This window comes from Manis javanica, chromosome 17 (assembly GCF_040802235.1).
Source record: "Manis javanica isolate MJ-LG chromosome 17, MJ_LKY, whole genome shotgun sequence".
Lineage (NCBI taxonomy): Eukaryota > Metazoa > Chordata > Mammalia > Pholidota > Manidae > Manis > Manis javanica.
In genome coordinates this window covers 11,070,431-11,083,493 of record NC_133172.1, presented here as the reverse complement: position 1 = coordinate 11,083,493, position 13,063 = coordinate 11,070,431, and the positions used below count along the sequence as shown (strand labels likewise).

The 13,063-nt window shown below is 51.2% G+C and overlaps 1 protein-coding gene across 3 annotated transcripts; it reads right to left on the bottom strand.

Annotated features, from left to right (window-relative positions):
* Nucleotides 1–578: 578 nt before the first annotated feature.
* On the bottom strand, nucleotides 579–12,903 carry PLAUR (plasminogen activator, urokinase receptor). 3 transcript variants are annotated; one of them, XM_017679121.3, is made up of 7 exons: nucleotides 12,707–12,888; nucleotides 10,865–10,975; nucleotides 9,633–9,776; nucleotides 4,026–4,178; nucleotides 3,315–3,449; nucleotides 1,967–2,113; nucleotides 579–1,132 (listed from the first exon to the last, which is right to left on the bottom strand). In XM_017679121.3, exons 1-7 carry the CDS (start codon nucleotides 12,759–12,761, stop codon nucleotides 879–881), a joined length of 999 nt encoding a protein of 332 aa, XP_017534610.1. In that variant the 5' UTR covers nucleotides 12,762–12,888; the 3' UTR covers nucleotides 579–878. The 3 variants fall into 3 exon arrangements, with proteins under 3 accessions (XP_017534610.1, XP_036868332.1, XP_036868334.1); XM_037012437.2 differs by lacking the exons at nucleotides 579–1,132; nucleotides 1,967–2,113 and adding an exon at nucleotides 2,120–3,101 and having other exon boundaries at nucleotides 12,707–12,903; XM_037012439.2 differs by lacking the exons at nucleotides 579–1,132; nucleotides 1,967–2,113; nucleotides 12,707–12,888 and adding exons at nucleotides 2,120–3,101; nucleotides 11,283–11,435.
* Nucleotides 12,904–13,063: the final 160 nt, after the last annotated feature.

The window sequence follows — 13,063 nt, the reverse complement described above, 5'->3', positions numbered from 1 at the left end:
TCATTAGCCACAGGGCCCCATGAGAATGTAATTTTCTCTCTGTGGGTTCACCTCAGGGAACCATGGGAGACATGAATTCTTCCGTGTTGTGCTCCAGGAGTGTCACTGGAACGGTATTCTGTCTTTTCTTCAGTCAGTCTGAGGGCATCCTACGAAGTACAGCCCAGCCTTTGTCTCCTGGCCCCAGGACCAGGAGAAATGTAGCCCTGTCCCCATGCCTCACTGTAGTGCATCAGTTGTGGCCATCAGGTTATCTCCAATTCATCTCCTGTTTTGGGGCCACCTAGGAAATGCAGACAGGTCTCCTTAGAAAAACGAAATAGGCTTGACCTGTGGAGTTTGGGAGAGGAGCTTGGAGAGTAAGTGTCTGGGTGAGTTGGAAGGTTGCATTTGGAGCCCAGAAATAGATGTGGGGGTGGCTTACAGTGGAAGCTGATGCAGGACTGCTCCTATGGCTGGCTGGGGCCTCGAATACTGGGTCCTGCGATGTGACTTTTAATTCCAGGAACCTGAGGAAAGGTAACCCCCATTCATCTTCCCAAAGACAGAGGTTATGGAGAAGGGCAGTTCTTGCCTGGTTCACTGGTACAAAAATCTTTATTTAGGTATAAAATATTAAATAAAACAAATATTAACAATAACAATAGCGGCAACAATATTAATAACAAGAGCTCTCTTGCTGGCCTGCAGCCTTTCTCCATTTTTCTTCCTCTGGTTCTCACAACACTGAGAGATACGCATTTTGACAGTTGGGGAAACTGAGGCCCAGAGAGGGCAGCACACTGGCCTGAAGTCACACAGCAAGTCTGCAGGACTGGGAGCCAAGGGAAGGACGAAAGGGTCCCCTGGATCCAGCCAGGGCACGGGAGGTGCAGGGGTCAGGTCCAGAGGAGAGTGCCTCCCCATAGTTTAGCAGTCATAAGCAGGGTGATGGTGAGGCTGAGGTGGGCAGGGCCAGGTGCAGGGGCACCACCCGCATGGTGCTGGCTGTCCACGACTGGGTAGTTACAGCCATTTCCACTACAGCACGAGACGTTGACATGAGTCAGGCGGAAGGCTTCAGCCACGTGGAGGCTTTGGCACCACGAGGCAGTTGCACAGCCTTTGACTGTGTAGTTTGGGTCCCCCAGCCCTGAGGAGAGAAGGAAGCTGTGTGAGGACCCCAGCCCTCAGGCCCAGGCCTGCAAGTCTCACTGGGTGACGTGAGATGCCACCTAAAGAAAGTAGCAGTTCTGACCCGAGGGCCCGTCGGACACTTCCAGGGGATCTGTGACATCAAAATTAGTTCTCATTATAATGCAAAAACACCCTTTGGCCTCTTCTTTCTCATAAGTATAGTGAGGTTTTCCAGAAACCCCAGGACGTGTGATCTTGCAATACACTGAATGCAGAAGCAGATGAGGATCCAGCTGTTTTCTATTCAGCCAGACATTAGAGAGATTTGCAAAACGGAAGAACAATGCCAATCCTCTTGTTAAATTTCTTCATTTTGGAAAATGTTTGGTTTTCTTTTTTCATAAAAATATGTTAGGTTCACATGGAATAAATTTTGAATTGTTATTTCAGAATGAGTTAATAAATACATCTTCAAAAATTTTAATTTCTAATGTGGTAAATATCTATAGATATAACTGACATACACAGTTTTTAAGAGCATGAAGGAATTTTGAGACCAGAAAGTTGGAGATCCACTGGAATAGACTGATTTTCGCAGGACTCTCAGGATGGAAGCCTGTGATGTCCACAGGAAATCCCACCCCTAAAGAAGTCCACATTTCTGTTGCTGGAATATCCATTCCTAATTCCCAAATCCTCATTCCTTACTATACTTGGCACCCTCCTGAATCCAGTCTCGTTTCTTTCCCACAGGAAGGTCCATTTCAATTAGGTCCAGCTTAACCATAAGCCTGCAGACCCTCTAAGCCGCTCCCCAAAGTATCCTTTCCCAGCCTCCTAAAGGGCTCACCATGGGTGCCTGTGGCTTCCAGACATTGATTCATGGGGCCTCGGCAGGCGGCGAGGGAAGTCTCCTCGGAGGAACATCCGTGGGTGCTGTTGCCCTCACAGCTGTAACACTGGAAGCCATTCAGGGGCAGGTTTTGAAGCTCCAGGACTTGGGAGAAAACAAGTGACACAGAAACAAGGAAATGAGTAGGAGGGTCGGGGCAGGGGGTTAGAGAGGCGGCGGGCTTTCTTCCTTGCCTTCATTGTCGACCAGGGCTCAGGCTCCCAGCCTGAGGTGTCGTGGAGCCACCTTGTGGTCAGGCCTCCGAATGGCACTCTCCTTCCAGGGGGCTTCTCTAGGACCCAGGAGAGAATTCTCAACTCCCAGCTCCCCCTGAGCCCCTATCTGACCAGGGACTGGGTAAGCTGCTGTGTAAGAGGAAACAGTCCCTGTCTTCACGGAACTTAACAATGCAGAGCTACGTCGTCCCACAGCAGCCACAAGCCACATGTGGTCATTTACATTTACATAGAAATTCATCAATATTAAATACTAGTTCAAATTCAAAATTTCAGTGCACATGTCAAGAGCTCAACAGCCATCTGTGGTCATGGCTACCATGTTGGACAGCACAGATATAAAACATTTCCATCACCGCAGAAAGTTCTGTTGGACAGTACTGATTACAGAGACAGAATAACACTAAAGATCTAGGTCCCGTTGGAGGGAAGGGACAGTGAAAGTTTCCCTGAGGACTGAACTTCAAAGCTGAGACCTAACAAATGAGACCCGGCCAGCGGGGTGAACTCTTGGGGGAGACATGTTCCTGGTGGAGGGTACTGCATGTGCAAAGGCCATGAGGCAGGATGGAGTTTGGAGCTGCAGAAACAAATGAAGACCATGAGGCAGACAGATTCCTGATTATACAGGGCATAGTATGGCCTTCGGGTTTTATTCTGAGAGCAAGGGGAAGTCATCAGAGTACTTGAGGAGGGACAGTGACATGATCTGATTGGCATAAAAAAAAAAATCACACTTGCTGATGTGTTGAACATTGGTTGTAGGACGGCAGGAGCAGAAGCAGGTGGACCAGGGAGGAGGTTACAGCAACAATCTAGGCAAGAGGTCCTGGTGGCTTGGGCCAGAGTGCGGAGCACTGAAAGGGTGCAATGGGATGTAGGAAGCATAAAGCGTGGGTCTTGGCAAAGGTTTGGTAGTCTCATTGAATTCCCATAAATGCGTCTTTGAGAAAGGGCTAGCTAAGTCCATTTTTCCAGAGGAGGGGTTTGCTTGTGAGTAGGTGGCAGTCAGCCTGAATGCACCTCCCTGCTTCCAACCCAGGCCTCACATCAGGTCCCCTGCCCCTTACCTGGGCCCTGGTTGCATTTGGTGGTGTTGCAGCACTGCAGGAAGTGGAAGCTGTGGTTGTTGTGGAAGCCGATGGGGCCTGGACAGCCAGGAAGGTTGCCACAGCCTCGGGAGTGGTGCTCATCGCCTGGACTCTCTGTCGGGGTCAGAGGAGGGGAGAGGTCAGATTGTTGATAAGGGGCTGAGACTGGATTTGCCCACCTATCAGTCATCCATCCACTTTCCGCTTCACTTTTCATTATAGGACTCTCATTTTATTTGGGGCAGCTATGTATCTAGTCAAAAGATACATTTTCCAGCCTCTATAGGTATAGTCATGAGGCTAAGTTCTGGCCAATGTCATAAAGGAGAAAAACTTTACGGGACTTCCACAAAAGAGAACCTTGCAAAAGGAGGCATGCCTCTTTTCTGCCCTTTCTTTTCTCCTTCATCCTTCTTGTAACTTGGACATGAGCTCTGGAGCTCTGGCAGCCCTCTTGGACCATGAGGCAATCTTAAAAACTGAAGCAATATCTAAGAAATGAGAAGACATCTGGGTTCCTGGTGACTGTGGAAGTGGCTTAGTAGACCTGGACTTCCTATCACTGGACATTTTGTGTGTGAGAGAACAAACTTACTACCTTACTGAAATCCCTGTTATTTTGGGATTGTTCAATGCAGCCTTGTGGAGGAGCAAAGCAGGAAAGAGGACTTGCTGAGCGCCGGGGCTCACCTTGCAGGTTCTGGTGGGTCACCACCTCCAGGCACTGGTCTCCAGGGTTGCGGCACTGCAGGCTGTGGTCCAGACCCCTCTCACAGCTCAGGTCTGATGAGGCACAGGACACACATTCGAGGTAGCGGCTTCGGGGAAAGACGGGGGCCCGGCCTGTTTGGGGAGGGGCAGAAGGGTGAGACTCCATGGGAGAGCTCTGGAGATCAAGCTTCCTTGAGGACTCCCCTCAGCATCAATTCTTCCTTAGCCCACCCTTTAGCCAATCAGCAAGTCCTGTTTCTCTTTCTTCCTGAATGTTTTTAGAATCCATCCCCTTTTCCAGTCTTATAACCAGGTCAGACCTCCTTCAATACCAGCTTCTTCCCTGGCTTTCCAGTTTCCATTCTTCCCCCACCCAACCCCACCCAGTGTAACCCCACTTGGCCCTAGAAGAATGTTTCTAATACTCAAAGTTGACCCTGCCTCTCCTCTGCTCAAAACCCCTCCATGGCTCCCGGGTGCCTTCAGAATAAAATCCAAGATCCTCAGCATGGCGTTCAAGGTCCATCAAAGACTGGATTCTGGCTGCCTCTCTTGCCTCATCTCCCTCCACTAGCCCCTCATACTGCACATGACCTCCCCCAGCCCCCAAATGTACAGGCTGACTGACATCCAGCTTTTCCACCTGCTGTCATCTTTGCCTAGAACGCTTTCCCTTGCTCCCTACTTCTTCTTCAGCATCTTCTCCAATTTTACCTCCTCCAAGAAGCCCTCCCACTGTGGGTTGTCCCTGTCTGGGGACAGGACCCTCTGGGGTCCCCATTCCCAGCCCTCTCACTGTGGGTTGTCCCTGTCTGGGGACAGGTCTATTTCCCTTACTGGACTCTGAGCCCCAGAAGGGTAGGGTCAGGGTTAACTTGGTCACTACTGTGTCACAACATCACCCAGCATAGGGCCAGGGCCAGAGATGATATTCAGTAAGTATTTGTTAAATGAATGAATGAATGAACAGTTACTTAGAGCTCTTCTATTGTTCCTTGTAGAAGGTAGCCAGTCTCCAAGATGCCCCCAGTGAGCCCTGCTTCCTGGTAGTCATTCATGCCCTTTTGTGGCCCCTTCCCATAAAGAATAGGGCTGACCCATGCAATCAGTAGGATATTGTGGAAGTGATGGTGTGTGACTTCTGTGCTAGATCATAAAAGACATTGCAGTTTCCTCCTGGCTTTCTCTCAGATCACTTGCTCTGGGGGAAGCCAACAGCCGTGTTGTGGGGACACTCAAGCTGCCCCACAGCGAGCTCCATATGGTGAGGAACCTTGGGACCTTTGCCGAAGCCATGGGGGCGGGTCATCTATGTGACTGATGCTACCTTGAGAGCCTTCAGATGACTGCAGGCCAGATGTCATCTTGACTATAACTTCCAGAAAGACCTAGAATGACTAGGTAAGCCACTCCTAGATTCTTCACCTTCAGAAGCTTCATGAAATAATACGTGCTGATTTTAGTTTTAAGCTTTGGGGGCAATCCGTAATGCCGCAATTGACAACTGGGTCACAGGTCAAAGCTTCCTTTGATTGATCTGTGATGACGTTGGCTTTCACACGCACCTCCTGGTCCAGGCCAAGTGCATGAGTTACTGTTTCCTGGGAACACAGTCACCTCTCTGCCCAGGCACTGGCTCACGCCACTCCCCAGCCTGGCACAGCCGTCCCTTCCTAACCCCAGACACCCAAGCTGAGTTTGGGCCAAGTCTTTGGTAAGGCAGAAGGCTGTCTCAGCCAAGGCTCAGCTGGCAGGCCAGCAGCTGTCATTAGGTGAACCATTTACATCCAGAGCTAAATCTTCCCTCCCCACAAAGAAAAAAGTCTACAAGGCCACCCAACAACCCACGCTTTCTCACATGAACTTCCAGGAAAATGAAAACACGAGTCGCCGTCATTGCCAAAATGACTGTCTCGTACCACCTGTGGGTCTCCTTTGTGAAGTCTTCCTCTGTCACTCTTCTAACCGTGGGTGACCTTCAGGGTTCTGCCCGAGGCTCTTTCCCTTGTCCCGGTACACACCCTCTCCCGTGGGGGTGTTATCCATTGATGTGGCCTCATTCCCACCTATCTGCTGGGAACTCACAAATCTCTCCCTAGGCAGGACTTCTCTCTGAGCTCCCCACCTGCCTCCAGGAGGCCTCTGTCTATCCCTCAAACACCTGAAGCTCTACATGCCCCAAATGAAGCCCTCTATCTTCTCCACTGTCTCCGAACTGCCCCTTCTCCCAAATCTCTCATCTCTGAGGTGGCCCCAGCCAGTTCCCCAGGGCAGAAATGCAGCAGGTTCCTCGATCCTGCACATCAAGGCATCAGTCTGGGTACTTCTACTGCCCTGCTTCTAGTTCCTTAGTCCTGTTGCTCACTGCTTCTGGTCTCTTAAGAACATCTTGAGTTCGTCATTTCAGCCACTCTTCTATATTTTCCATTGGACTCTTTTTAAAAAATAGATCCCATATTTCTGCTGAAACTTATCCTTTCCTCTGTTTCCTTGAATACAGTGATCGTAGTTTTTGAAAGGACCCTAATACTCCAAAATCTGAATCATTACAAGTCTGTTTCTTTGGTTGGATTCTTTCTTGGTTTCCGGTCAACTGGTCCTGTTAATTTTTTTCAGGATACTTGGTAAGTTTTTATTAGATGTCAGACATCATAGATGAGAATTTAAATGATCTTATCTTCCTCCAAAGAGGGTTAGGTTTCCTTCCTATTAAAGTTAGATGTAGGCATTTTCGAGTTGGTCCATTTCAATTCTGCTCTTACCCCTAGGCTGTGGTCTCAGAGGCAAGCCGGAGGTGCTTACCAAGGCCCCTCTCTCTAAGTGGGCAACTTCAGTCTCCCCAGCATCACATGCCTGCTGGAATCCTTGCTTAGTTCTGTAGCTTCCCAGATACTATTTTCTGCTGAGTTTCTTGGAGTCTCACCCTGTGCGTGTACAGCTTGCCAATGAATTGAAGAAAATTTGCAGATTTGGGGACTTCCTTTTCTGTGGTTCAGTGCATTCCAGGATTTTACCTCTCAATTTCCAGACGCTCTGCCAGCCCCAGACTCCAGCTTCCATCTTCTCAGTCTAGCAGTCATCTCCTCGGTTTGGCTTCTAGTTTCCTTCCACAGCAGTGACTTGGAAAGTGCACTTGAGGAAAAAGCTGGCTTGTCTGTGGAGCTCAACTTCTGTGCTTCCCTTATTCCGAAGACTACAGCACCTTAAGTTCCTCTCTTCCTTTGCTGTTTCCACTGACTTCAAGGAACTGTTTATAATTTATCCAGCTTTTATAGCTGTCATGGCGGTTGGGTTGGGGGGATGGGTAGGTTAGTCTGACACAAGTGACTCCATCGAGACCAGAACTGCAAACCCACCCCCAACACCTAATTCATCCTCAGTCTTCCTCATCTACCTGCTAACTGGCTCTTAAATCCACCCACTTCTCCTCATTTTCAGGGCCGACTCCAATCCAGCCACCCTCTTTTTTATCTGGACTACCTCACCTACCTCCAAGTTAGTCTCCCCTCCCATCTATCTTCTACTCTGTGGTCAGAATTAATTTGTTTAAAAATAGAAATCTGATCATGACACTCCCTGCTTAAAATTCTCTTCTGACCAAAAACAAAAACAAGCAAAAAAAAAAAAAATCACCCTTTCATGACCTCCCACTGGTCCCCAGATGAAGCCTACATTCCTCTCCACAGCCTAGAAGGCGCTGTGTAATATGACCCTGCCAGTTTCACCAGCTCCAGCCATGCTACCCTCACCCACCAATGGGCCTTTGTATCTGTTGCTCCTTGTCTGGAAAACCTTTTCCACTGTCTTTTCAACAGTCTGATTCCTACTCATCGCTCCAGATCCAGCTTGACTGTTGCTTCCTGCAGGAAACCTTCCCTGGGCTGAATCAGGTGGTCTCCTCTAGGGTCCCCCAAGCCCTCTTCTTCACTCATCCCAGCTCTGATCACTCTGGCCTCTGCTGTCCCTATCTCAGCCCCCAAAATTTGAGACTGTGCTTCCCTGTGACAGCTCTGACCCTTCTGCAGGTGCTGAAGGGTTGTGGCTCTGAATAATTTGGGAAGTCACCATGTAGCCGCCACCACCACTCCCCCGCCCCTCACTGGACGGCGAGCCCCAGGGGGAGCAGGGCCTGAGGCTGTCTTGGTCACTGCTGTGTCCCCAGTATTACATAAGTACAGGATGTAGTTGAACCAGCTATTGTAGTCACCACAGCAGGGTAAAATGGCGTGAGCAATGGGCCTGACATAGGTTTACCAGTTATTAAGTTACTGAATTGCAGCTGCTGCCCTAAGATCCCTGGTGTGGACCCTTGACCATGTCCAACTCTCTCTTTAGAATCCCCCTGTCCTCAAGCTCCGTCAGCTAAAGGCAGAATTCCAGGCCCAGCAAGGGGCCTCCAGGCGTCTGCTCTGATGAGTCAATGCCTTTTTCTCTGACCGATACTGTTAAACATTTTGAATATGATCTCTGATGAGAAGTATTAATTAATCATTAGTGCTTCCCTTAAGCACATCTAACAGAGAGGAAGCAATGTCCTCTCTCTTGTCACTTCCTCGAAAATAAACATCCGATGCAGTCACTGCCACAGATGAAAGTCTGAGGTCAGGATGGATGACGATCAAACAGCATCAGGATGGATGAAGAAGAAGGAAAAAAAACAAAAACCAAACACAGATGCTCTGCTTGCTGACGTCATTATGACTGGGCTAGCCTTAGCCACTTTCCTTCCCCACCGGGGCCAGAAAGAGGAACCTCTGCCTGATCGTGCAACGTGGACCCACTTCTCCCCTCCTTTCCCCTCCTGTGGAAACTGGGGGGATTTGAGCCTTTCCAAGGGCCCTAAAAAGCCTTTCTAAGTCTTTTTCTTAAAACTGACCAGCGCCTAAAGCCATGAGGCTCAACAAAAGGGCTTATGGAAGTTTTTTCACATTCTTTTTCACTGGCCAAGTCAAGGACCATCTGTTCAGGGAACTTTCTAAGTTCACTGCAGTCCATCTGAACCCCTCCTCTTTTGACTTCCCTTAAGAACTTTGAGTCTGGTATCTCTGGGCTTTGTATCTTGGTCCCTTAGCATCTATTGCCTGAAGCATCTCCTGTCCCATGGAAAAAATTAGATGGCAAAACATCAGTGAGATCCCTCCCCTACCCCTCGAGTGGGTGTATGGGCATGTAACTTCTTAGGGCAGGTGTGGCATCTTACATAGAACAACCATGAAACAAACATACGTATAGAGGGGGATGAGTTTGCAGCTGGGGGTGGGATTGTGGACAGCTTGATGAGAGATGCGGTTGATTTGGGGATGGGGTCAGCGGGGTGTTTGGAAGAAGGAGAGGTCTGAGTTGGAAAGTGTTGGGGGTAAAATGACATTGGAGATGGGGTTGAAGGTGAGGTTGAGTTGGGAATGGGGGTGGGGAGGAGGCTGGGCTGGAGATGTGTTTGCAATCAGGGAGGAATTGAGAGCTGGGGTTGGCACTGGGGTAAGGCACGGAGTTGGGGCTGGTGTGCCATAGGACTGGGGAGAAGCAGGATGGTGATGAGGCTGAGCTGGGATGGTTTGGGGCTGGGGTTGGGGATGTTTCACTCACCAGGTCTGGGCTGGTTGCACATGTTTGACTCACACACGGTCTCTGTCAGGCTGATGATCTGCATGCCTATTCGATAGCTCATGGTCCTGTTGGTCTTCTCCGGGTGAGCACAGCCCCTCTCCACCACCTCCAGCTCTTCACCTCCTTGTGACGAATGTATGTTTGTCACCCCAGAAGCTCCCCTGGGCCCAACCTGCCTCTGAGACCTCTGGTCAGAAGGCCCTCCACTCCCAGGGCTGATCCCTGCCAGGACTTCCCTCTTGTTTGGGTCCAACGGTCTTTCCTCAAGTTATCCCCTCCCCCTCCTCCCCCTCGGGGAGCTTACTCCCTCCGTTCTGGATCCATCCACCCCTCCTTCCCATCCCAGCCTGGGGATTTTAGCAGGGAGATGCCTCTAATAGGAATTTATAAAGGCATATGCTTCAAGCTTACCAAAAAGCACAAGAGTGATGTAATAAATACTGTGTGTTCATCACCCCACTTTATAAGATATTAGCATTTTGCGATTAGATTTGTTTCAGATGTTTTTAAAAAGAAACTAAATTTAAAAACATATAGTTAAAGCCTCCTGCTGACACCCCCAAACCCATTCCCCTTATGCCCTGTCCAGAAGCAAACACTGGTGTAGGTAATTCTCACACTACATAGGCATGCATAACGATATATACTACTGTTTATTTGTATATTTGGGTATTGTTTATTTGCTTATGGCATATTGTTTTATACTCTTTATGTTAAAAGGTATCATATGCTGCAACATGCTTTTTTTCCTCTCAACCTGAGATGTATCCTTGTTAACACCTACAACTCTAATTTCTTCGTTCAAACTACTGAGGAGGCCTGGGTCGTGTGGTTATACCGTAACGTCTCCCCGGCTCTGCTGACGACCGACTTTAGGTTGTTTCCAATTTTCCATATGAACATGACTGCTAAAAACATTCTCATCATGTGTCCCTGGGTGCATGTGGCCAGGGTTCTTTGGGGTTTCTACTTAGGAGCTTAGGCTGCAGGGTGTGCTAATCCTCATGTGCAGAAGCACCAATTCACACCCCTACCAGCAGGGTGCGCAGCTCCACATCCTCATCCACCCTGGTATTGTCAGATTCTCGAAGGCTTGTCATCTAGTGAGTGTGAAATGGGGTCTCCCTGTCTTTTTCGTTTGCATTCCCCTGATTACTGGTAAGATAAGTTTCTGGTCACTGTATGCCCTGTCGCGCTAGAGTGGAGCTCACCTTCCCATATGCGCATGACCGTGGTCCTGCAGAGGTCCTGGCCTTGGGCACACTCTTGCACGTGGCATTTCCCTGTACTCCCACATAGCATGCACTGCAGGCCCCAGGAGGCTGGGGGGAGAGGAGAGGAGAGGAGAGGTTGTTACAGCTCCACGCCGGGATCCCGCTCTCGGCATCTCATGCCCCAATACCAGGACCAAGTGTTCAGGCCCTGCGCTCCCCCAGTCCGGCTCGTGCTCCCAGCTGGGCCCGCTCTTCGGCTTCCACGCTGGGTTCCGACCCGCGGTACTTCCAGGATCTCTCTAGCCCGCCGTTCTATCTCCGCCCCCTACTCAACGTTCCATCCCCGCCCACAAGTCCTTCCCTAAAGTCCTGCCCTCGCTCGCTTCCCACGGTGCCGAGAAAGTCCAATCCTCACCTTCTCTGTGCATCTGGGCGTTTAGCCTTGCACCCATTTAGGTCCTTCTCCCCACCGCTCCGGCCCTCGGTCTACTCCGCCTCGCCAGCTCTCCTAAGGACGTTCCGTCCCCACCGACTGCAGCTGATCTACATCCTACTCGGGTTCCCCGCGCCCCCCACTAACACCCCCCACGGACGCCTCCACGTTCTGCTTCCCTCCACCGCCTCTCCATCCACGCGCAGTTCAGGCCTAAGTTCTAACTCCGCCCACCAGCCCTCCGGAGCCAGCCTCCCCTGGAGTTCTCTACCGCCCACTAGCTCCTCCCCTAGTCTCTCTCCCCGCCCACCTGCTCCTCCTCTGAGGTCCAGGGTCCATCCACTAGCTCCGCCCCCGAAGTCCTTTCCCCCGCCCGCTGTCCCCGTCCTCTAAGTCCTCTTCCTTGAAGTCCTCCCCTGAGCCCCGCCCCTGAGGTGCTCTCCTCCCACCGGCTCCGCCCCTGAAATTCTATCCCCGCCCCAGCCCCGCCCCAGTAGGGCTCTCATTCCCCACTAGCTCCGCCCTTAAGCCATGTCCCCGCCTACCGGCTCCTCCTAGGCTCTAGCCCCGCCCGTTAGCTCCGCCCCAAAGCGTGTCCCTGCCCACTAGACCACACAGATCTCCCTGTTCCAACCCCAAATTCGGAAGCCTTGGGAGCCGCTACTCATTCTCGGCGTCAAACGGTCCGGAGAGCTTTCCGGGTTATTCATTGCCAAGCCACCCCGCAAACCCTCCCCTGTTACCCCCTCCCTGACTCAATTCCTTCTCAACTTCCTCTCCTTTCCAACCCTTTCCCGTACATTTTCAGGAAAGTGAGGCGAGAGTGCCGCGTCGGCGAGTAGCAGTGAAAGGGGAAGGCTCCTCAAGGGCCAGGCCTGGATCCCCAGCCCCCGGCTCTGCGGCGCTCGGCCTCTCTTTAGACCTTTCGTAAAATGAGGCGCTGTCCTGTTTTCCGTGGGACAGCGAGCAACCGACAGTGGAGAGCGCTGTGGGACACCCCTGCGCGGTCGGAAGCCCACTGATTCCAGGCCTGGCTGTGTGAGCTGGACCAGTTACTTAACCTCTCTGTGCCTCAGTTCCTTCTCTGTGCAAGGAGAGTAAAATAGTTCTACCCTCCCAGTTTGAAATCGCAAGGAAGGTGCTTAGAAGAGCGCCAGGGGTAAAGGGTGCACCATTGAAACGTAGCTGCTGTTAAATGCCTTTGCTCAACTATTTCCTGAGCACCTACTGTGTACTAGGTGCCGTGCAGCATCGGGCTGCAGATAGCAAGACAATTGTTTGAGTGGCGGGACTAGGGGCTGAGCCCTCCTCATCCAACTCATCACACCCTGAATCCGCTCTCTCCACTCTCCTCCCCGCGATCAGACCCGGCTGCCAGCGCAGGTGGACCCGGCGCCAGCCCCTACCTGGAACGCACGCGTGAGCCAGAAGAAGCACGGACAGCAGTGGCAGGCGACCCATATCGCGCAGCGGCTCCTATTCGGGGCCTCCCTGCACCTTTCAGGCTGGCCGGGGAAAGAAGAGAGTTTTGTGGCCCCGTGGGCTCCTCCCAGAGGTTTTGCAAAGAGCGAGTCAGCCCCAGATGCGTGTGTGCCTCACCCTCCTCCCCCACGTCACCTTCCCTCCTCAAAAACTTCCTTTTCCAGGGCGCGGCCGAGAGTAGGGGGGCTGGCTGTGCTCTGACTCATGTGGCTGTGGTCACAGCTGTCTCCAGGCTGCCGGGATGCAGATTTCAATTCTCCTTCCTGCTACGGTCCGGCGCC